This window comes from Lepidochelys olivacea, assembly GCF_965140295.1.
Source record: "Lepidochelys olivacea isolate rLepOli2 genome assembly, chromosome: 4".
Taxonomy (NCBI): Eukaryota; Metazoa; Chordata; order Testudines; family Cheloniidae; genus Lepidochelys; species Lepidochelys olivacea.
The window spans coordinates 118,292,983-118,318,285 of NC_140414.1; the positions used below are offsets into that span (position 1 = coordinate 118,292,983).

The 25,303-nt window shown below is 40.6% G+C and overlaps 1 protein-coding gene and 1 long non-coding RNA gene across 4 annotated transcripts in view; one reads left to right on the forward strand and one right to left on the reverse strand.

The window, feature by feature from the left end:
- The window catches only part of LDB2 (LIM domain binding 2), a 490,344-nt gene that overhangs the window by 151,304 nt on the left and 313,737 nt on the right, over nucleotides 1–25,303 (forward strand). For 2 of the 3 annotated variants that reach the window (XM_084627458.1, XM_084627457.1), the window contains exon 1: nucleotides 10,141–10,211. The exons of the other annotated variant lie outside the window; for it this stretch is intronic. In XM_084627458.1, coding sequence (XP_084483584.1) covers nucleotides 10,144–10,211 — 68 coding nt within the window. In that variant the 5' untranslated portion in view covers nucleotides 10,141–10,143. Of the gene's footprint in view, nucleotides 1–10,140; nucleotides 10,212–25,303 lie in introns of those variants that run through there. 3 annotated transcript variants of the gene reach the window in all.
- The window catches only part of LOC311520173, a 48,908-nt gene that overhangs the window by 16,752 nt on the left and 6,853 nt on the right, over nucleotides 1–25,303 (reverse strand). The gene's annotated exons all lie outside the window — the stretch shown is intronic.

A 25,303-nucleotide genomic window follows, 5' to 3' on the forward strand; every position in this document is an offset into this window, starting at 1 on the left:
ACCTTACAGGGTAATCAGATTCAAAACATAGAGAATCCGTCTAGGCAAAACCTTAAGTTACAAAAAGACACAAAAACAGGAATATACATTCCATTCAGCACAGCTATTTTACCAGCCATTAAACAAAAGGAAATCTAATGTATTTCTAGCTAGATTACTTACTAACTTAAGGAGTTATGAAGAGCATTCCTGATCTGTTCCCGGCAAAAGCATCACACAGACAGACAGACTCTTTGTTTCTCCCCCCCTCCAGCTTTGAAAGTATCTTGTCTCCTGATTGGTCATTTTGGTCAGGTGCCAGCGAGGTTATTTTAGCTTCTTAACCCTTTACAGGTGAAAGGGTTTTGCCTCTGGCCAGGAAGGATTTTATAGTTCTGTATACAGAAAGGTGGTTACCCTTCTCTTTATATTTATAACAGGGTGCATACAGGGAGACCAGATCAGAAATATCAAAATATACAGAAAGGGCTGTTTTTAGGTTGTTTTTGGCATAGCCAAAATCACAAGCCAAATTATAGTAGGAACAGCTTTTCCTAAAATACTTCAAAATTAGGTTTCTCATGAGATGATACTTTATTCTTACCTTTTAGGCAAAGCAGAGTCTATTCTTGTGTATCATTTTGAACTTTTTTGATCATCCTTCTAGCACAGATCATCTCTGTAAGTTTGATCTTACGAGATTTGCAGTTTCCAGACCAAAGAGTTTTGGATAAGTTTTTAAATAAACTTCTGTCCTGAACTCTGCTGTACCACCAAACATTAGAAAGTTTGCCAACCACTATTTGAATGCTGGTTGTAAGCATTAGCTGATGAACTGATATTCAGACTGCTTACTGTAGTTCTGGAACAAGCTGTGTGCTCTGTGTTACAGGGAGGCAGCAAAGTTGACAACACGCTCATAAGCAGTCAAGAGAAGCAAAAACAGCAATAGTCCTAGAGAACACGAACAATTCACATATTCTGTCATATGTGGTTAGTATTTAACATTTTAGTTCCTGAAGGGAGTCAGCATGGTCTAGTGGCAAGGACATTGTTACATTGGATAAGTCACTTTACCTCTTTGTGCCTCAATTTTTAATATCCCCATAAGGGGATAGTGGCACTAACATTCATTTGTGAAAGGCTTTAAGATCTATGGATGGAAATAGCTTTATGAGAGAATTATTGTTGTTCATGTCCTAGAGTTAACAATTTCTCCTTGAAATGCTTGCCGAATGGACTCACCTTATTTCTACTTGACCTTTATTGAAGTTGTAAAATTCCTTACTTTTTCAGAATGTTTTGGTCCATAGTTGGATTACCTGAAACGAGGAACTGTCTTGTTGGAGATATGGTGATCATTTCAAACCAGAACTTGTATGTAGAAAGGCTTTTTACTCGGGAAACTGGACTTAATTGACTTTTTCTTTTTTAAATGAGGGCCTGATTTATATCCAATTTTAAAGCAGTGCTAATAGATTTGCTTGAGGTTACTTAGTGAATGTGTGGTTGGAATGAGATTTCCATCAAGGATTCTCCTGACTACACTTCCACATTTTTAGCAAGTTTGTTAACTGTGTGGAACATCAAACTTCTGTATGAAAAGTTCTATAAATTCTCCATTTCACTTTCAGAGACCAGTGTATGGTAGTAAGACACTGAAGGCCTCCAAGGATTAGCACATAAAGCACTGGGAGGTAGACTTTTGTCTTGTTTGTGCCATTCTTCTGACTGATCTAACAAGCTTTTAGAGCTGATCTGTATGTATGCATTGAAAGAACTGTGTCAATCATCAGTAGACTTGCCATGAAATGCCTTGGAGGGATTCAAATACCAGTGTATGATGCAACCTAGCCCACTACTATCTAAACACAATAGAGGAAAGAGACTAGAAATGTCTCAGAAACAAGAGGAAAAAATGTGTAAAGGTTAAACTCGGTGCTAAAATCACTGACATTTGAACAGCATAGATGTAAAAGAAACATGAAAGCATAAGACATTAACTATGGGTATTGTACTGGAAATGTTATCATTTTAATGACTAATGTTGATTCACAGCATGCCTGTTTGTTCTTAAATAAAAACGCTTTTTCTTGGTGGATATATTTATAGACAGTATATATCTAGATACAGATAATGTACAATACGTACACGCTTATGGCATGTAAAATAAATGAATGTCATGAGACCATTAATCTTAGGGGGTCAAAATTAATGTGCTGCATGCAATATATCCAAACATTATTTTTGTCCTGTGAATTATGTGCATTGTCAGCACCTAGTTAATATGATTGACCCTATGTAAATATCATAGATAGACTAATTGATTGTTAAAATACTTTCTACCTTATGTACACATATGGCCATTTCTCCTGTTTTCTTTCAGACTGACTGAGCATGAAATGTTTTTAAAGGAAATCAAATCAAAGAGGTTTGCAAAAGATGTGATCAGGACCTTTATGTTTGAATTTGAAAGTGATATTTGGATATGGGAATAGAGTGATTTTAAAAATAGCCTAAAATTCAAGAGAATTAGGAAAAAGACTAATAGTGCATTGTGCAGCTTCAGCCAATAAATTTCTAAATTTCATAAATGCATTTGGACTCCCCTATGTTAAATATTGTCCATGAGTTGCAGAAAAAAATACAACTTCCCAATACCTCATAAAATATATAGATATATACAATAAATTGTAAAGCTAATACTGGAGTGTTGGGAGCATCACATTTCATTGTTTAAATCAATGACTGATGAGACTCGGGTGGGTGGGTGTAGTTGTGCATTTGGCAAGTACTGAGTAGGAAAGATCAAAAAGGAAGTAAAATAAATTCCATTCTCAATCCCCCGTATCACCTTTTGAAAGATCATAGAAATAATTGCTGCTGTTGAGTTAACCTGGCATTACCAATGGCATTAGTAATTGGTGGGATACTTGCTAGCAACACAGATTCAAATCCCTCCTGGAATCCACTACTCCTGTGAGATACAGAGCAGTAAACATCAACAAAATGTCCTGACCATCCCTCTTATACATCCACGTGCATTTGCACACACACACACGTTTGTATAACTTTTTGTAAAGACATTAAGTAAGCACCTTTGTTTTGGTCTCCCAATATGTTTCTGTCTAGTCTTTAGCTTTCAGACTTTCCTACATGGGACATATGTCCATTTGTTTTTGTTTTTTACTGAGCTGAGCTCACTGTAAATACTTAACAAATAATAAAAACATAATTAAAACTGGGCATGCACATCTGCATGTTCCAAAACTTACAAAAATTTGGCCTCCATTATGTATTTGGAAATGCTGCTTGTGAACGTGTTTCTTTCTTGGAGTATCATTTTTAGCCACAAAGATTGACGTCTGAAATGTATGATCAGTGGCACAGTAAGTTTATTTTCAAAAACACTCTGCGTATACTTAAGGATAATATGTACGGGTAATATTTAAGGAATAATGTATTTATATTGAAAGTATGCTTTATGGACTTGGAACAGAAATTGGTCACCAGGAGGTGAGGCATCTTGGTGATGACCCATTTCAGCAACAGGGAGCTGTTACCCCTCCCTAGTCAACTGACAAAATAATGCACAGTTCTAGTGAATACCCTTGCACAACATTCCAGAACAATCAATGGAAAACCATCAGAGACCACAACAAACAATTAAAGGTAGAGAAGAAACTCTACAACAAGGCTGGGGTTCACCCTGCCTGTGAACAGAAACAAAGGACTGTTTTCAATATAGCAGATGACAGCGCTGTATTCAGTGGATGACAGATAGACTGTGCCTGCAGTGGTAGTCGGAACATATGGTTCTGAGTCACACTTCTCTGCCTTTCATCAGGAGGGAGATTGCAGGTGGCAAGTTGCTTGAGAAGGCCTGTGCCAGCTCAAGGTTGCCCTTGTTCATCTACCTGTTTAGTCCACCAGCTACACATCTTTCATCATGACACCCACTATGGTCAAGGCTGCCACACCAGGATGTGACAGCAAAGTCCCTGTGGTGGGAAGACTGGTGCTTCAACAACCCATTAGTTCCTCGTCACAGATCCTACAGCTTGCCCACCCAGCTTTGACCTGCCATGTCATCAGTGGGCCCTCCTTAACCAATTCCAGACTGGGCAAGGACTTGTGCAGTCAGCCAGCACCGTTGGGGTCTTTGAGATAATCCAAACTGCAGCTATGGCACAAATCAAACAATGATGCACATTGTTGAGGAGTGGCCTCTAATCAGAGTGGGCTCTGAGAGCCATTGGCCACTAAGAACGCTATTGCTTAGCTCTGTGAATATGCAAACGCTAAATAAATAAATTAAATAATAGGACAGAGTGTAGGGAAAGGTACTCTAGATTCATTCACTGGTGAAAACTGCTGGTGGAAGGGTCGAGAGGGATGCTTTGATGAAGGTTTGGATCCTGGTTCTTGAGAAACCATCCAACACCCAATAAACTAAACTTTGGAGGGTCGGGGGGAGAAATCTACTTGATTAGACTGAAAAGGTAACTGACAGATTCCTCCCAGGGTGACACTTGGAACTGGGGTACCACTGAGCCGTTCAGGAATTTCCAGGTGTGTTGTGGGGAGACTGAGGTCCCCTCATGATGTCATTGTCCCACTTATATATTTTCTTCCCAGTTGCTAGAAAGCTCTTTTGCTGTGACCTGGGTCAAACAGTTCCCATTGTGTAGTGCTATCTCTGAGAGGTTTCTGTTATACACAGTTTCTGGGGTAATTCTTGTGCTTGGGTGCATTTCCTCAATAAGCCATTAACATTGTTTGGCCTTTTGAACGGTTGTACCTGAAAGGCTGCTTGTGGGTGTTTTCAACCTCACAACATGTTTCAGCAACACACACATAGCCAAACTCCATAACTTCACATACGATGGTAGCACGTACAATCCAATGAGATATTAATGTCTAGCAGATCACGACTTTTAGAATGATACCTCACAAGGCATACTTTGTACAAAACATATCCTAATTACATGATAGTGGTGAATATTGGGGTTCCAGGCTGTCAAAGTAACTATTGATAAGTGTAGACCCAGAGTCAAGGTTTATGATTTTGGTTTGTATTGTAACCATTTATTTCCATCACTCTCTCCTCTTTCTAGTTAAATCTTTATTCTCTCTTATTCTACTTCCGTATAATTGTAAGTGCTCACAAGTACTGTGTGGTTTACAGGGCTGATGGTTAAAGGTAAAACTGGTAAAATGGGGTACACGGGTGCAGAGGATATGGAATTGCTGTAAGTATCCAGTGTCGGGTTGGATATCCTAGGGGTACGATTCCAGGAGACTCGGGGACTGCATTGCATCTATTACTAATCTGAAGCAGGAAGGAAGGGCTGGCATAAGCCCTCAGGAGAGTGCTTGAGTGGCTGAAAGGCTGAGAGTGGCAGGGAGATGACACTCAATTACCACAAGAAAGACTCCCTCTTGCTAACAGCAGGCGATAACAAGGTGACCCAGAGTCCTGGGTACCCCGAGAACTGTCACACCATCCATTTCTGAATTCATCAGGTAAGTATTTGCATCCTAACATCTGTGACATTTGGGTTCCGAAACAGTTTCAAATATCATGCTGTTCATTACCTGGAATTCAATTTCCTGTGCCTCTTCACTACCATTTTGTTTCGGTGCATAGTGTGTGCATATTCATTAGAAACAACAATAACAAAGTTTTGCTAAAAAAAGAAGGGGGTGTAAATAAAAGCTGCATGGGCAAAGCTGTGTTTTGGACAGTTATATAACTATTTACAGTGCTCTTCAGTTAAATCATATAAAAAAAGTAGATTTACCATAGCAACCGAAGCAAGTATGTGTTACATTTTAAATCTCTGAGATACTCGGAACCTTACTAAGAAAACATACTGGAACAGAATGTGAACTTGTGTGCCTTCCCCATGTTTGAAGGGAAGACCTTGTTTCTTATTTCCTTGCCAGTATTTAATTCTCCCTTTGTTATCAGGGTTGTTTTGTTCTCTGTGCTTTGTTACACTTGCATCTCAAGCAAAGGACGAGTGCAAGAGGCAGCTGAAATGTGTTCTCTTCTGAGACATTGTGGTGCTGCCATGAGAGTGCAGCAAATGGTGGCTATTAAGCTATTGTGTTTTTTTTTTATGGAGTGCTTGAATAAATTCCACATGTGAACATACAGGCAGGGCATCTATAGGCAAAATAATTCTGTAGTTCCATGCCTATTTTACATAAAACTATACATTGTGCTTGCCTGAATCCTAGTCACAAAAAGGTATGTAACTGTCTGAGGGATTTTATTTTTCTTCCCCTATTCTCATTAGTTCTCTCTGGATGAGAGGATACAACATGTCTATACAGAAAAGATTCATAACAAAATTATTTTTAAAAGTCCACATCAGTGTATGTATTTGTATCAGTAGGGGAAGACGAGGGAGGTGTTGGGTGATCCATTAGTGCCTTATGCATTGCAATCCTCTAGGGGTGGTAAATTGGGATCTTATTCCACTTTTTGATGGGAACCATTTTTCCTCTGTCCGATCTGTCCCTGCTCTTGGCGGAGTAATTACAAATCCTCTCATCAAGACAATCTGGAGAATAAAGTAGCTTTTCTCCCCATACTATTTTTAGTACCTTTGTCTGAATCTCTTCTAGAGAATGGTTTCAGAGTAACAGCCATGTTAGTCTGTATTCTCTAGAAGAAAAGGAGTACCTTTGGCACCTTAGAGACTATCCAATGAAGTGAGCTGTAGCTCACGAAAGCTCATGCTCAAATAAATTGGTTAGTCTCTAAGGTGCCACAGGTACTCCTTTTCTTCTAGAGAATGGGGCTCTCACAATAACATGCCCAGCTCTTAAGCCAGGATCAATTTGGATAGCAGGTAATAAATATTTTGCATCTCTTTTCTGGAGACTCAGAGCCCTTGACAAAAGTTTAAAGGAGCCTTACAACAACCCTGGGAGGGATGGAAGTGGGTAATCTGAGGTATAGAGAGGTTGTGCCTGCCAAAGGTCACACAATGAGTGGTTGACAGAACATTTTATAGGCTCACTGCTGTTTGAGGTGTTAAACTGATTCTGGCATGATATTGTTGTCCATGTTTTGACGCATAAGCATCTTTTACAAAATGTGTCCCTGTGACCTTTATGGAAACTCTCATCCATATCTTTTTTGGATGTTCTTAGTTCATTGCCAAGGCTGCCTCAGTACAACTCGCATTATGTTCTAGGATTTGAAGTGATGTCTGCTCTGCACAAAACTTCAGCCTATTGATGGCAGTGGGGGTTGCATATTCTTATCTGAGGAGAGAACTTGGCTTTTGGCTAGAACCTCACCATGCTTGATTAGCGTGGTGGCATGACACTCTTACTAGAACATGTCAAACATTTTCTGATGGAATGTTTATCCATAAGAAAATGCTGTTTTGTCTAAATCAAAACTCTACACTGTAATGTGTTGATTTGATAAATTTTTGTTTAAAAACATTTTAAATGAAGCATTGCAACAAGATCAGTTTTGGCCTTATCCAAATGGAACAATTCAGTTTTTCCTATTGAAATGACTTTTTGTTTGGAAACTTATTATGTATTATAATATAAAAAGTTGCAAAAGTAATTCTGATTTCTATCAAAATGACGCAAAATTTAATTTTATGGGAAATGTCAAAAAAATTGTTTTCATTTTGATTTGGAAAGAAAATAAATTTTGAAACCTCAGAATTTCGTGTAGAACAAAAATTCTCAGTTCCGACCAGCTCTTATTGTTATCTATCAGATGTCTTCTCCAGTGGCATAACTCAGAAATCTATCTAGTGTTGCTCCCATTAATCACTTCTACAGTAGCATCTCCAGCTTTTGTTAAAGTTAAGCAAAACCAACAAATGAAATATGAATTTGCAGTAGCTTACAACAGCTGGAATTCAAAAACAATTACTACTTTCCTTCCTTTTCTCATTTTGGAATTCATCATGCAGTGGCAATTTACAATTTAGATATTTAACATTCTTCAAGGAGAACATTAGCATTTGAAAACCTTATAAAGAGAAATGTCTATGCTAAAAACTGGAGCTATCTTTCTGTAAGGAGATTTCAGTTCAGCTTCTCATCTTCTGCAAAATAACTCTGATGTATTCTTCAGATACAAATTATTTTCTGAAAGTTAGGCAAATATCTAATTTGGGTAAAAGAGTTTAAATGTGAGAACTCGGGCATCCTGTTCTATCCCCTTGTTGCACCTTTTCAGGAAATGCAGAATGTAGATGTTTCGGGATTTCAGTATTGAAAATAATGACTTCTGCCAATTAGTAGAGACTGGTGAGCCTCAAAAGAGATAAGCACCCCAGAATCTGAAACTGACACCCTAAGAGGTTTTTATTTGTTTGTTTGTTTGTTTAATTTGAATGATACTCTAGTGATGAGCACTATGTAAAAAACTAGGAAGATAGCACCTCAGGGGATCTTCAAAAGTACCTAATCAGGGTAGACATCTAATTCTCATTAACTTCAATGGAGTTAGGTCCCTAACCTGCTTAGTGTAAATTCTACTAGGCACCTCTCTGCATCTTTGGATGGCTAAATACATATGTAAATCAGGCCCTTATTTATTATTATTATTTAATATCTATGTTGCAGATGTTCAGAGTCACCAGTCAGGATCCTGGCCTCCTTGTGGGAGGCACTGTGCACATGGAGGTGCACACACAGAGGCTCTGTCTTGAAAATTTTGCAGTCTATGAAAGTTAGAACCAAGCTCTAGGACTTGCATCAATGGAATAGAAGTCTTGGGAGAATAGACTTCCTTGTAAAATTTCAAGTTCCTCCCAATTCTGGTTGGTCAGCAAAAGTCTTTCTTGTGACACATCAGCACTTCCAGTGCTGACCAGACCCCAGAATTGGGCAAAAAAGTAAAATAAGGGGGGAATTGGAAGAGAGGAATTTAACCACATTTTTTTTTAAGTGTCTGCATTTAGTTTGGGGCAAAGGTTTTGTGTGATGGGGAGGTGGTTCTTTGTTGGTCTGAACTGTTTTTTCACTCCGTACCTGTTAAATGGTATTTTGAAAATGGGCAAGGGAAAAATATGCACATAGCAGACATAATTTAATACCATCTTTTTGTGTGTTCCCATATGCACACTGCAAATCATGTACTGTCAGTCTAGGCGACTTACTTTAGATTAAGAAAAGTAACAAAAAGAGAGCAAGTATAAAATATCTGAGTGAGAAAGTAGAGTATGTCACTTTAAGCTCTTACACTGCCTCATAGCTCTGTCCCTCCCCACCCCAACACATATGTAGGCAGACTTTAAGGTGCAGAATATAGAAAACAGTATCATAGTTACTGTGGTGGGGTGCATAGACTCTACATGGACGAGAAAGGTGTCAGAGAGGCCCTGGTGGCAGGACTAGCTCCACGACTCCAGCCCTGTCAATCATGCATGATGAGGAGGAGGCCTATAAAAGGGAGGAAACTGCAGGGTGTGGGGGAGGAGCAGGAGTGCCCTAAAAAGCAGAATGAGGAGCCAGGACAGCTTCACTGTTACCCTGAGGAGAGTACAGTGGGAAAATGAGCAGGTGTGTAAGGTCTGAGGTCGTCTTCTGCAGTAAAAACAGCAGCCATGAGCTAAGCTGCAGAGAGTCACATCCTCACATTCCATATAAATTGCATCAAAACAATGTAATATTGGGCTGTTAAGAAGGCACTCCTGTCCTAATGGTAGTTACCAACACCAGATAAAGGAACAGATCTTAAGATGTTTAAAGAAAACTTTGTTTGATAGCATTCTGTCTGACAAGAAACAGCTTAACAGTTGTGACTGTGAAATCTATACTTCCATAGTTTTGCCTTTATGGTCCCTACTTCTCTACTGTTTATCTGTATGGTCTCTCTGTGGTTCTTTAATTATTTCTGTCTGTTGTATAATTAATTTTGCAAGATTTAAATCAACTAAGGTGATGAGGTATAATTGGTTAAAGAATTTATTCATAATGTGCTAGGAATGGTTAAAGAATTGTTTTGTAATGGGCTAGAATTGGTGAAAAATTGGTGAATGCATTGGCGTTCATTTTGATCCCCCCTCCAGAGAGACTTAAGAAGGCCCACAAATGGCAGAGCAATCCCCTGGCAAATAGTAAGGAAGTGGGGCCTGTGTTGGAACCACCCAATGGAGACAACTGGGCGTGGTCATGTTCTCCCACCTTCGGAGGGGGGAACCACTGAAGATTCTGCCACAGTTACCCCCATGGCAGTTTGGGTGAGTGCTTGAATATCAGTTTAATATTGTACAATATTGCTTAATCTCTGCAACTATACTGAGCAGCAGACTTAAAATGAAAAGTTTCTGCAACCTAAATTTAGTGACAAGAGACATGAGGCAACATTTTCAAAAGCATCTGCATGACCTAGGAGCCTAAGTCCCATTTTCAAAAGTGACTTTGGGGCTTAGGAACTCAAGTGCCACTAAGTATGCAGAATGCACTAGATACTACCACGGAATCCCACAGCTCTAGTCTAGTCAGGAGTTAAATTTGTTTTGAGTTGGTGGGGGTCCTTCTAAGGTGGGCTGCTCAGGAGTGGCCACTTAACAGGAGCTCAAAGCCAGTAACTAATTCATGTATATATGCACATACTGTGTACAACATTTAAAAATGCACACACCCATAATATTTGTTTACATAGGAACTTCCTTGGAAGATGTATAGGAACATAGAATTGGTGTGTTTTGAGTATGCCAGCAATCAGACTTATTTTAGATTAGTTTTGTATTCGCCATGTAGTTTCATTAAAAAAGTGGCGAGGAAGTCTGTATTTCATGACCCGATCAGGCTGCATGCAATCCATGGGTTACATGTTGTTGTTCTCCCAGTTCATTAGAGCTGACTGGAAAACTGAATTTCTCATCCATGGAAAATTTTGATTTTTTTGGCAAAAATAAACACAATCTTTCTGAATTGGGATAAAATGTAGGAAAAAAACCCAGATTTTTTCACAGGAGAAAAAATTCCATTTTGGGAGAATAGAAACTGAATTTTTGGGTGTTCTCCTGGGTGCCCAACTACCTGGACAGCTGCCTCCCAGAGGCTACCTGACTTCACAGGGACCTGGCTACCTGGGGAGGCAAGAAGCCCCAGGAGGCATCTGCCTGGGGAGTCAGGGAACCAGCTCACCAAACAGCTGCCTCCCCTTGTTGCCTTGAATCCATGGGGAACAGGTAGCTGCACAAGGAGCTGGGCAGCCTAGGATATCAGCTTCCCAAAGAGTTAGGGAGCTGGGCAAGCCCAGGCTGGCCAACCTGCCTGACTGGTTTCTCTCAAAAGCTTTGACAAAATTGACACATTCCCATAGAGTGTTTTAATTCTGTCAAATCAGCATTTCCTGACAGAAAAGTATTCCACTGGAAAATCTTCAGCACTTAGTAAATGCTTATCAAAACCTCCTATCATTTAACCACTTTTGTGATCATCTGAGTCTTGTACTAATTCTTAGGTGCCTTGTAGGAACACTGTTGTGGTACACTTTGAGATTGTGCGGGAAGACAGCAGCTTGTTCTCTGCTGGCAAAGGAAGAACCCCAAAGTGCAGAGCTAGGGTTTGATTTCGATATTCTCATGACCATGCTGAGCTCTTGCATCTGCAAACTTAGGCTGAAAAGCCAGTAAGAAAAAGCTTTCTTGTGACATTTCCAGGTGGGCCTACACAAATGGTGGAGGAGAGGATCCTGAACATTGCAGAACCGTATAAAGATTGAGTTCTGTTCTGGAAATAGATGTTGATTTGGGGATAGGGAAGAGTGGCTTTTTTTCCCTTGAGAAAGATCAGGCCAAAACACAGGATATTAAGATCCCCTGAACTTTCATAAAGTTTTAATCTAGATCTGAACTTTGCAGTTAGGGAAGCCCTATAACTTTTTCCATGTGCACGTCCGCTATACTTCATCTCCACTTTTTGTGTTGCAGTTTACCTAAAATGTTTGTAATGATTTCAGAAGATCTGAAGGCCGCCCATTTATGGTATGCATGCTTCTTTGGCACAACTGACTAGTTGGTGTGACTGTCCTGGATTAGCCCATTGGGATTTTACATAGTTTGCTGTTGTGATGAAGTATCTATTTGGTTATGTCAAAGTTCTTCATCAGGAAAGCATGGGATGAATTTTTGAGCTTCAGACATGTACCATATGCTACAACACAGATTACAGCAAAGCAATAGTGTTTTAATTCATTTTACTTTACTTCTATTCATGGATTGGAAGACTGAATATGTTTCAGCTTTAAATGCTTTAGAGGTAGACAGGTTGGATTTTCATTACTTCTAAAAATGTAGTTTCTTTCTTTCTTTCTTTCAATGGAATGAGAGGCTTTAAAACCTATGTGCTGTAAAGCTGACAGACTTCTAAAAGTTCCCTACCCGTTCACCAACCTCAATGAAAGAGCTGGTATCTTCAAGCTTGCTTAACTTTTGCTCCTAGGCTCATAATTAAAGCCACTCAGATGCTTCTGATTTCAAACAGGTCACATCTGATTTAATCTAAAACATTCCCTTTGTGTCCTCTTAACCTGGCCTTGTTACACACACACACACACACACACAGAGACATTGCCATTATGAAAGCTGAAAAAATAGTGATTATTAATCATTCATTACTTAAAAATCCATAGGCACCCACATCTAGATTTCTAATCCTGGTAACAGAAAATATTATTTCCAGCACCCTCATTCAAGACTGTTTCCTTCTTATCTTTAAAAATATTGTAATAGTAATAGCCTTTATGATATGGGTGTCACTCTGTATTAGGTTTAATAGGTTTGTGGTATGCGCTCTTCAAGTTAGGTCATCCATCTTTAGATACTGACTTGGCCCCTATTATATGAGCATATCATTCTTTAGTGTATTTATCCTCACAAGAGGGAGGAAGTTCTATTATTCCCATTCTACAGATGGAGAACCAAGGTGCAGAAATACTAAAGGCCAAATTTTTAAAGGTATTAGATGCCTAAAGAAGCAAATAGGCACTTAGTGGGATTTTGAGATGTGTTCAGGCACCCAAGTCCCATTTAAATGGATTGATTTCAATGGGAGTTAGGCATGCTTATCTGCATCTACAGGCACCTAAATACCTCTGTAAATGTGGCCCTAAGTGACTTGCTCATGGTCACACAGGAAGTGTACGGCAGAGCAAGGGCTGGAACCCAGAGCTTCCAAGTCCTATGCTAGCGTCCTATTCACTTCCTCTCTGAGAGTCTGTTCCAGTAATGATAAGCTTATTTTGTTTATTAGGGGTCATCTGCTAGGACAGTGACCTTTGCCAGGTCTTTCCCCTCATTTTGTGCCCTAAGGCTATCAGCAAGAAACAATATTCATAATAACAAATTAGATGTAATGACACGGTTATACGCTGCTTTCACTGGTGTGTTAACTGGACCTGTCCACTTTTCCCTTTGTTTTTAATCTGACTATATATCTGTGGTATCTAACACAAGCAAAAAAACCTAATATCTTTCTGTATTTAATGTTCCTATTACCCTATCCAAAAACTACCCTATTCATTAGAAATCATTCAAGCTCTTGCTCATGCAACCCCTCATCTTCTCACTGTCCACATAAAATATACATACTCATACCACACAAAGATATCCTCACAGCTTTAAGTTTCTACTCAACCTCTTTTTCCTTAACTTGAAACGTTAATCCAAAGTACTGAAATTTGCTGCAAGGAAAGTAATGATGCTCAAAAAGGAATTCAGTGCAACAGGAAAGAACCAGTTTAATTAGCTGACATAATTGCATTGTTTAGGTTTCTTTTAATAATCAATGAAGTGGCTGGAAATGATTTTACTAATGTCTTCATGCCCTTAAAGCCCTCACTAGGCAGCCTTCATTCTCCCATAAAAGAAGTTTTCACCCTTTTGAAATTGTTATAAAGACAATCATTAATGGGAAGGGGGTAAACATAACCCTTCTCCAGGGGAGTAAGGGGTAGGAGGGCTGCATGCTATGGATGTGCCTTCAGTGGTGACAAAAACAGGTTTCAAAGCTGGTCACGAAGCAAAATCCTCTCCCTGTCTCTATCTTCTTGTGTTTCTTATTCTTTCTGAGCTCAAGTAGGTCAGGAAGATATGCCACAAGCACACTTCTCTCCTTCCCCAATCTTCCATTCCCTCCTTCCCTAGTACAGAACACCGCTGATCTCTTCATCATCTTAGTAGCAATATTTTGTGCCTGGGCTCATGCTCAATCAGCCACAAATACTTAAACCAAAACAAAAAACTTCTCAAGCCAAGCCATTTCCCATGGAACCATCTGCCCCTATATCTCCTGAAAATGTAGCGCACACATTATGACATCTAATGGTTTTAGGTATGTATAATTCATGCTTGTCATTGGTTAATGAGGATTGCTGTGCACCGGCAGTGCCAATTAGGCCCACCTACACAACATGGTCCACCAGCAGATGGGGAGCTTTAAAAGGCTGAAGCTTGCTAAAGGGTTGGGGAGTTTGTCCAGGAAGAGAGGCTGTAATTGAGTTCCATTAGCAAGAGGAGCCCAGCCTTGGGTAGTAGCTGACTTTTCTTCTTTCCTGGCTCCTTGTTTGGCTGCACACTGACACTGCAAACTTGATATGGGTAAAGGACCCTGGAAGGCTGCTCCCAGTCAATAACCTGTGATGGGAATACATCCAGGGTCTAGAGGTAATTGGATCAAAAAGGATTCTGGGAGTGAACTGGACTCCTGCCTGGAACGGTGAGATTGCCCAGGATTGGGGGGCTCCTGCAGGGGACCCAAAGGCAGCTCCATCCCATGTGAAAATTGACTGCCCCTCATTGACTAGGGTTTATACTAACCAGAACCACTCTCCACCACCAGTGATACCCAATCCTGTTAATCTTACAGGACTGGAGACGACTCCACACCTCTGAGTGGATTGTTAGTACAGCTATGGAAATGACAGAAGTCTTTAATACTGTTGACCAGAAAGGCTGATTTCTATGCTCTATGCAATGCAGTTGTATATGCTGAAAACTAAAGAGAAAAGAGTAAACTTGCCAATTATTCATAGGAGAGAGATTCTTTTTATTGAGAAGAGAGAAGAGAGTAGCATCTACCTCTTCCGGCTGAGGTTAGTGACAGAATGTGAGAGTTGGTGCCTACTACTACTGCTAATGTTGCTATCAGTTCCACCAGGCCCCACGTATGCCTTCTCTTGCCAAGCTTGTAACAACAACAGAAACTGATTAGCTTTTGTGCTTGCTCTGAAAATCAATGATGGTTTAGGTTTCCTTGTTGCTGGCACTGAACAAGGATACTGCTCTTCTCTTTTGCCCTTCCTCTCCTTTCTCTGTCTTCTCCTGGGTGGCTGAGCGTATAGGCCCCAATTCTGCAGATATTATACATCTGCTTAACATTACACACACGAGTAGTCCCACTGAAAGGCTATCTTACGCTACATGGACATAGAAGACAGAAAGATGAAGACTGACCAATGCACACCTCTTCCCTGTAATAGGATTTTTAAAAATACATCATGAATCCAATCTTACAGCCCTTACTCAGGCAAAATTCCCATTAACTTACTTCAGTGAATGAAGAATGGATTAACCTTCAATGATCAGGTCTTCAGAAGCAAGCAGAAAACTCCACGGTCCCTGAGACTTCACCCTATGGGAAAACTACTTCTGAAGACCTTCCCTGATTTCCTACCCCAAACAAACAATACAGAAAAAGGTACAAAATATTTTTTCTTTTTGGTTCCAGACCAAACACCAAAAGATCTCCATTGCTATTTCTAAATGTACAGAATGCCCATTGCCATAGCAGCTAAATCACAGCTTTTGGCAGTGAAACTTATTTTCTTGAGTCATGCACCTCAGTTCTTTCTTTCCAAGCTCTTCATTGCTGTGTCTGAATATTGCAGTGAAAATGTAAATGGAACTTACCCTTTGACTTTCAATTCCTTCCCATCTTCTTATGCAATACAAATTTGTTTTTATTATGTACAAAACCGCATCACTGGCTTAAAAAAAAAATCTCAACCCTCACCTTCCCCCCACGCCCCTTTGGTGTTAGCTGGGGGATGCGGGGGGTAGCTATGCTAGTGGAATTCAGGCTTTTAACTTAAAAAGCCAAAATGCAAACATTTTTGTTAATATGTGAAATGAGCGACATAGTGGTAGGAGCAATCAATAAAAATATTCCTTCCGAGAAACCACTAACAGACAATTTGGAGGATCAAGAGGTAAACAGTAAGAAATAGCCAATCTATTGTATGAAAAAAGCATGCTAGTTCTGTAATGAAGAATCTCATTGCTAAGGAGATTCACTCTAGGAGGCTTAATGTGTGTATTCTTAGGAAGATGAAATCAAGAGAGGAACTCAAGAAACAGAAGGTATCATTTGATTTGCTGCAAAACATGCAGTTTGTTCCTTGGTTTTTGGAGATGCAGAGACATGAAACTTTTTTTAAAAAGAAAAATACTTTGAAAATTCTGCAGGGTAAGACTAAAGCACATTCTGGAATAGAAATGATTAAGTAGCTGTGATGCCATGCCATTTTAAAGATCTGTCTGACTAGAACCCAGCTCTGTGGAGCCTGGAACAGCTGACGTTCCCACATTGTCACGAGGCCATGAAGACTTGCATCCAAGCTGCACTATGGAGATTAGACACCGCAGGAAGTGCTGCCCAAAGGGTCCAGAGTGAAAGCACCTTGCAGCCTTTGATTGGCCCATGCTCACTATTTAACCTGGAATGGCATCCCAAGAAGTTGTCTGAGCAACCATGCAGAATCTGGCCTGCTGGGACTCCGGATTTCACATTACTTTCTGGTCTCTGACCTGACCCTTGCCTCCTGATTCCATTCTCATATTACCTCTGATTTCTGACCCTGGCCTGACACTGACCCTGACTCTTGCTTATCGATTCTAGCTCTAGTGATTATGCCCATCCCTGCTCACTGACTACTACTATACTGCCTTGTGGCCATTTTTGACCTGTGGACACCAGCCCAGCTGTGACTGCTAGGCCAGCTCGCCTATGCCCCGGTCCCTTACGGCCATTAGTTCTAGGAAGAGTTAGTTTGGTTTCTTTCCTCGGTATCTGTATTGCAAAATAGAGTAGAGAAACTGAGAGGGGGGTCATGCTTTGTGCACTGTGCCACTTGTATTTGAGAGAACGCAGCACATTGATCATTGATTTGAATGAGGACCACTTTTGGGGACAAGAGATAATTAGTTTCATAAGTTTACTCAAGTATGTTTGGAATTCAGCCATTTGAGTAAAGAGTGAACTACCTATATATTAGACCCTACCTACCTATGCATTTGCATGGATGTCCTCAGCCATTGCTGTTACACTAAAGCATGGGATTTCCACCAGCCCCTTCCTACATCATAATCTGTAATGCAGACGAGTGTTCATTTTGTTCCTTTTCTTTCAAACAGTATCAGACTTTATCACTGTGTAGTGGTGTTTTCCTTTGAGGATGATCAACTTTTACACATTTTCTGGTTTTAATTATATTTACAATTAACTCTTTCAGTTGTTGCACTATTGTGATAATTTGAACAGTTGCTGGGGTTTCTAAGACAATTACTGTAGTGTTCATGTAATCAACATATGATCAAATACTTAGGGTTCCAGGTGTCCATTTTTTGACCAGAACACACGGTTGAAAAGGGACCCTGGCAGCTCTGGTCAGCACTGCTGACCAGGCCGTTAAAAGTCTGGTTGGCAGAGCTGGCAGGCTCCCTACCCAGCTCCGCGCAGCTCCCCGGAAGTGGCAACGTCCCTCAGCTCCCAGGCGGAGTGACGGCCAGAGGGTTCCGCATGTTACCCCTGCCTGAGTGTGGCTCCGCAGCTGCCACTGGCCAGGAACAACAGCCAGTGGGAGCTGCGGGGGCAGAGTCTGCAGGTGGAGGCAGCATGCAGAGCTTCCTGGCTGCACCACTGCCTAGGAGCCAAGGGACATGTCACCGCTTCCGGGGAGCCCCCTGTGGTAAGCGACGCCTGGAGCCTGCACCTCTTACCCCCTATCCTCCTGCACCCCAACCCTCTGCTCTAGCCCTGAGCCCCCTCTCACACCCAAACTCCCTCCCAGAGCCTGCACTCCACACCCCCTTCTGCACCCGTGCCCCAGCCCTGAGCCCCCTCCTGCACCCAAACTTCCTCCTGGAGCCTGCACCCCTGCTCCAGCCCAGAGCTCCCTCCTACACCCGGAGCCCCTCATTTCTGGCCCCACCCTGGAGCCTGCACTCCCAGATGGAGCCCTCACCCCCTCCTGCACTCCAACCCCCTGCCCCAGCCTGGTGAAAGTGAGTGAGGGTGGGGGAGAGTGAGTGACGGAAGGGGGATGGAGTGAGCAGGGTGTGAGACCTCGGAGAAGGGATGGGACTAGGGTGTTCGGTTTTGTGCAATTAGAAAGTTGGCAACCCTACAAATGCTTATTACGCAAAAGTGAGAAAGAAGTCCACCTTAATGGTAAAGTTGGTTTCTGGTTGATACATATCTCTCATCTTAGAGTTTGAAGCAGGAATTTACCTTTTGGATCTCAGTATTAGTTAAGTGTCACCAGTCGATTTCTTCAGGATCGATAACACTTATGGAACGATTACCATTTCTGCTGTGCTTGGCAGGCTAGATAGTCGATTTATGTACATCAGATATGAATTGCTTCTGATTTTGTCTCTACGGTTGCAATAGGAAAACAAATAGAAAATGACCTCTTTCCAGGCTTGGATTACTTCTGCTTCATCAACTGGAATTTGTATTGCAAATCTGTACCTTTAACTTTTATCAAGCTATATCTTGGAAGTGATCTTCTACAACTTCTACACTTTCTAGTGTTCATAGTTTTCTTTGGTTGACTGTAATCAAGAAAGAACTATGAAAGCAAGTAATGAATGAGAAGAGTGGAGGATGGTCTAGGCTTTATTATTTTACTATTAATTATTATTTGTAGTATAGTAGTACGTAGCAGCCCCAGCTAGGTCAGGTATCCACTGGGTTAGGTGCTATATCGTATCGCAATAGTAAAAGACTGTCCTGCCCCAAAGAGCTTACTGTGTTATCTCTGAATTTACCTCCAAACTTCATTCCATCAGAAGGAATAATGGAATAATTGGACAGCAAATGTGGTTGAAATGAATTTGTCCCAGTAACACTGTTTCTGCATAGACACAGTTGGCAAGAATCAGAAATTCAGTAAGGAAGCTTACTTGATAGAGGTTAATTAAGCAGAAAGGAAACAAAATACTCTCCCTAAAGTTTTAATATATGAGGATTTCCAGGGTTTCCACTTTCTGCTCTTGAATGCGGTGTCATGTCATAATCACAGGTTTCAGAGTAGCAGCTGTGTTAGTCTGTAGCTCACAAAAGCTTATGCTCAAATAAATTTGTTAGTCTCTAAGGTGCCACAAGTCCTCCTATGTCATAATCAGAATCCCAACTGGTCTGAATGGTGCGCAAGGCTTTTTACTAGAAGCAAAAAGACTCCTGAAAGCTTTTGAGGAGTAACTAAAACAGGCTCATGCCTTGTGTACTGTATTTAACAAGCTAATTAGTTGACATTCATTTTCAAGTATGCCATTCACAGTCAAGTTAAGGAAATGTGCAACACGCATTATGCTGCCCTGATTCTGACTACTTTGTTTTATTGCTACTACTCTGAGGTATGAATAACGCATATTTAAAACCGAGAGGTGTTGCAAGTATTAAGCAAGCATCCATTCCCAGCTTTGTCTGACTCTTGAGTTCTCTGCAATTTAAATCTCTCCACTGTAGTGAGCGTATCCAGTTAAACAGCCAACTGTACTCTGATGTTATTATCTAAGAAAATGTCTTCCCTTGGCTTTCTCTCTTCTCTCCCTTCTTCACCCTTATCAAAAATACTACCCTCCCCCCTCCACTTTTTTTTTTAAACGGAATTGTTGCTCAGATACTTGCAGGCTATTTGCTTCCATTTAATTTTAATAATAAATTAATTGGATTTTAGTAGTAACACTATATCATGATTTATTTTATATTATTTATTTGTATTTATGTAAGATTTTGTTAACAGTCTCCGTAGTTACAGGTAGCTACTAAGCTAGTCTAGTGAGTCATTTCCCTTACTCTGACTGTCACTGATATGATTCCTTTGGTACATATCCACTTATTTAAGCAGACAGGCAATATCGCGAGAAATCATATCTCATTATTTCCCTTTGCTCAAATATGTGAATATTTCAAAGATGGAGCTGAATCAAAAGAAAAAACTAGCCCATGGTGGGGTCAGTTGGCCACGGCAGCTGCAGGCAAGCACACAGGTGAAAGTGAGTTTTAATCATGCAATTTGATGCAAAACTCTTATTAACTAGGCTTGGTTCAGAATGCAAACAGAAATGTGGTGAAGAAAATGTCTGCATTAATGCATTTCCACCTACACAATCCCTTGAGCATGACTTGCCTATTTGATCAGAGACGGAACATTGAAATCATGGTAACCCCTCAACTCTAGTGGAGGAGGCAGAAGCCATGCTTGACTTAATATTTAGAGGCAGCTAAACTAAATAGACATTATTAATGGTTGACGTTTGGCTGATAACTTATTAATTGTGGTCATTTGAAGACCTCACTTTTTTCCCCTCAGCATTTAGAAGGCATGTAACTGGATCAAGTAGAATTTTTATTTCTGGAATGCTCAAATGTGGGTTGTAGTGGTATTTTGTTGGTAAGAAATCAAACGCCAGCAATGTACAAAGTGTAAAGGAATGCATGTAAATGCTGGAGATCAAAGAGTTAGTCTTCTATGGGGATTATCTAATGTCCCCACTTTCTTCCCCACTTTATCTTTACAGCATCATCCTCAAAATAGTGGAATTTCTTTTTATACTCGTTGATATACTAGAATGCACTTGCATTTCCTCCAAGTCTGCAGAGCTATCTGCCATTACGGATTCCTAAAGAACCCAGAGGGACAGCTTCAGGTAAACCATGGTGTTTTTTCAGTAGACTAAAATGCATTGAAAACTTTGAGATAAATTAATTTCCAGTTGCAGAACTGAAAAAAGAAAATCCTGTCCTCACATGCTTCCTCTTCTAAATAGCATTGTGTTGCTTCATTCTGGCTTTTCCCTTAAGGTAAAATCACGTCTAGTTTGGTAAAATGCTCAGCTTTTTGGCTTTTCAGACCAACAGATAGAGTCACAATCTCTTGTATATCATTATTGGAAAGATTTATTCTGCAGGTTATATTGATCTATGTAGTAATCTATTTTTAAAAGAAATCTCATAGTTTAAAAAAAATCTGCTAACATTGCATTAAAATATTTATTGCACATACTTTGCCAATATTTGAGAAAAGATTCAGTGATTGGTCTGAATCACTCAGCTGTGTTTGCTGGTAAGCAGTAGCAGGGCAGGTGGATTAATCCCTTGCTATGTGCAGGTCATTGGGTGACCAGCATTCTGTAAATGCTGTCCTATTATCTCCTGTAGGTACTCTGGCATGTCTCTACTAATCATTGTGCCTGAACAACCTTGCTCGCACATGGCTCACACACCCACATGCTGTCACAGCCTCAATTTTTAAATAAAAAGAAGCTGACAGCAATAAGGAATTTTTTTTAAAAAAAATGTCTATTAGAAGAAGGAATTGTGTGCAACTGTCTTGGAAGGAACTGAGTTTGGGTGGAGGGAGCAGTGGTGAGGATTCAATCTCCCTTTCTCTCTTAAATACACGACTTAGAACTGGCTGCTAAACAATGAACTTGGATTAGACTGGTATTTCTCTCTATAGCCCTTTCCCACCGTCAGATCTTTTTCTGGGGAAATGATGGGGAAGAGGAGAGAGCCTTCTGCCTCATTTCATGTGTTGTTATTTTATTGGGTGGCGGTCAGAGGCTTTCCTTGCCTCGTTGTGCTCTGCCTGGGGGAAAAAAATCCTCATCAAGGAAACAAACACTGTATAGCTGATGGGTGAACCTCAGAGTCAGCTTGGATAGCTATAGACTGGTCTGGATGCTTGTGAGAAAAATGAGCTTCTTCCACCTTTGTTGTTGAGAGCTTCTCCTTGTGCTCTGGTGCCAGGTTTGTGCAGCCCTCTGCCCCCATCTGCAGGAATTATTATTAGGGAGGCTCTGCAGCCCAACTTCCTCTTGGCAGCAACCTTCTCCACAGGGGAAGCTCCACACAGCTTACTATGGAGAAGTCTTCATGACCTTGCTACCATCCTCCACTCCAGGACTCTTTCAGGAGGAAGTTCTGAACCTTCCACTTCAATAACATTTTTCTTAGGGTGTGACGTGTCCGTGGTCATCCCATTGCCTCCCCGCTCATTTCCTGGAAGCTTTGTTTTTTGGACAAGGTTGTATGCTGTTCATAGTCCTCCCCCAGCACTGTTCTTAAGGTAGAGGAATGATTCATGCCTGGCTCCCCCACAACCTTCTTCCAGTAAACATGGTTTTTGGGAGAGGGGCAAATTCTGCATCTCTGCCAAGTGCTTCCTTTCCACCAATGTATTAGCAGGGGAAGCTGAAAGCACTAATTTTTACCTGCATCAAGTGACCCATCTGATGTCGCTCATTCCCAGCTTCTGGCAACAGGGAATTCTAACAATTATACATTAAGTTATTGAGAGTGCTTAATGAAATTCCATTGGCTTCAGCCATAGTATACGGGGGTTTCTTATACAGTAGATTTCCTCTGAGATCAAAACTATGTACAACTAAGTTAATTACTAAATAAAACCACTTTAAAATACAGTATAAAGGACAGCTATATCAGTTCAAAATGTAGGGGTTAACTCTGTGGCTCTTAAAGCTTTTCAGATAATGGACCATTTCTTAGGATAAAATCTGTTTTGGACACGCACACCTTCCCACCCCTCATCCTTTAGCACCTAAGGTTTAGCTCATATTAAGACAGTGTTACAGAGACTCAATGAAAATAAACTCATTTTAATCCTAGGGGTGCAGCTGTTTATTTGCATCCTCTCATTTTCTGTCTTTGCTGTTTATTTTTCTTCCCATCACACTTTTTCCTGCTGAATCTCCTCTCATTTTTATAGTTTTAGATCTGTCCTACATTGTGTCTGTGTACAATTATTGAGTCATCCACAAATCTGAAATGTGGTTAACTGTATAGCAAATGCCCAGTGAAGAGAGTCCTTGAAGCGTGCAGAATGATGCTTGCTTTCTCCCCCCACACACACCCACACACCAAACTTTTGGAAACAGTAAAAGGATTCTGACCTGTGTAAGTGCTTGAAGGTGACAGACACTTCAACACTGAAGAAGTCCTGAAGAGCTCTTTGTAGCTCGGAAGCTTCTCTCTTTCACTTAGGTTGGTTCAGTAAAAGATGTTACCTTTACCTACCTTGTCTCTCTAACTTCAACACTGTTACAGAAGCAGCTCCTCAGACCACCAGTGTTCCATGCACCACAGTTTGAGAACCACTGGTCTACCTTAAATGAGCTATAGCAAGAAAATTCAAACTTAAAGTCAATGCTTTTTATTCTTAGCAGACCTTTTTAGCGTGGATTTTACCGGCATCAGTGAAAACCGATAAATCTATATACACATCTATATAATACCAGGTGTCAACAGGACCAATTAGGCATGAAGGCTTCCTCTTGTTTCTGAAAATTGTAAGTGTTGGTGGGCATTAAACCATTCATTGTCCTGAAATGTCTTTGATATTTAACAGATATACTGCATTTTACTGTTTTGACTCTGCCAGCATGTCAACCTTCTCTTTGATATTCCAGGAATGGTGCTCATTTGTGGCTACTTGCTGAGGCCAAGGAGGAAGGATGAGTAACTTTCCTTGGAAAGATGCTGTGATCAACACCATCACCTGTACTCCCTTCCTTCTTGGTGTTTTGGCTTCTTCCCTGGTATGTGCCTGCCATGGCCTGATGGTAACCCAAATGAGACTGATAGAGGATTTTAGATTCCACAGACAATTGTAATCTTAATCAAAACAAGATTTATTAAAACCAGAGAGAAAATGGAATTAAAACAAAAGAAACGGTTGACTAACACTTCTCATCAGTTAAACCAGATGAGGCATTTTCAATTTAGTTATGGTGGGGGGGGGGGAGAAAAGTGAATCACTTACATCCCTCATGAACCAATTCCTTCTCTCTGAGTACTTTGGTCCAGCTGTCAGCATCCTTTCCTGTCCAGAGACCAACAACTCCTTTTTTATTAATTAGGAAAGCTCTCTTATCAAGTCTGCCCTGATTTAGGGCTTACTACCCCTTACTTTCCAAAACACTTTCCCCCTCCCACCTCCCCGCTTCCCTCCAGTTATCTACACACATAATACGGTTTGGACTCACTGTTTTCTTTAGGACATGGACCATTGAGGATATCCAGATCCATTAGTGATGATTAAGAGCAATCCCTCAGAGGCTCTAGCTCACATATCCTCTTTCAGAGACTGCTTTGGCTATCTATATCCATTTTAGGTAAGACCTCTTGTTAAAACCCTCCGAACAATGTTTGTTTTGTCAGTGTACATAATGAGCAGGTCCCAGTCCCTCCATCACAGATGCATACTATGAAATACAGATAATGAATGTTAGCACTAGGCATTTTTCATTTCAAATGACCTTTTCTTAAATCCATTGCTCACAGGAATGTATCAATAATGGCCAAAATAAAGAGATTCTTATGAACCAATCCTGGAACCAGTTCTTCCTGTGTAGAACTTCAGTTGTTGCTCATTGACTTCAGTTGTTGTGCTGCTGCTCAGACAACTTGCTTCAATTACTTTTTCTGTGGGGTCACAACTATAGTTTATTCATGTATCCTCTACCAAAGAGGAAGACAATGGACTGAGACACATGAGATCTGAATTCAACTGTGAGCTCCACCTTAGACTTGCTGTGTGATGCTAGAATCTTACTCTCTCTGTGCCTCAGTTCCCCATCCTCTAAAATAGGATAAAGAAAAGGAGTACTTTCGTGAGCTACAGCTCACTTCATCGGATGCACTTCATCGATGAAGTGAGCCTCCATCGATGAAGTGAGCTGTAACTCACGAAAGTTTATGCTCAAATAAATTGGTTAGTCTCTAAGGTGCCACAAGTACTCCTTTTTCTTTTTGCGAATACAGACTAACATGGCTGCTACTCTGAAACCTAAAATAGGATACTTATAGTCCTCATCTCCCACCCTTTGGGTCTTGTCTGTTTAGATTGTAAGCTCTTCTGTGCCGGGACACACTTTCACTGTGTGTTTGTATTGTGCCTAGCACAATGGAGCTCTAATGTCAGTTGGGGCTTCTGTATAATATGCTTTGCTCAGCAGCTGGTATATGCGCATGTGTATGTAAAATTAACTTTCCTCTTTCTTATCTCCATAGCAAT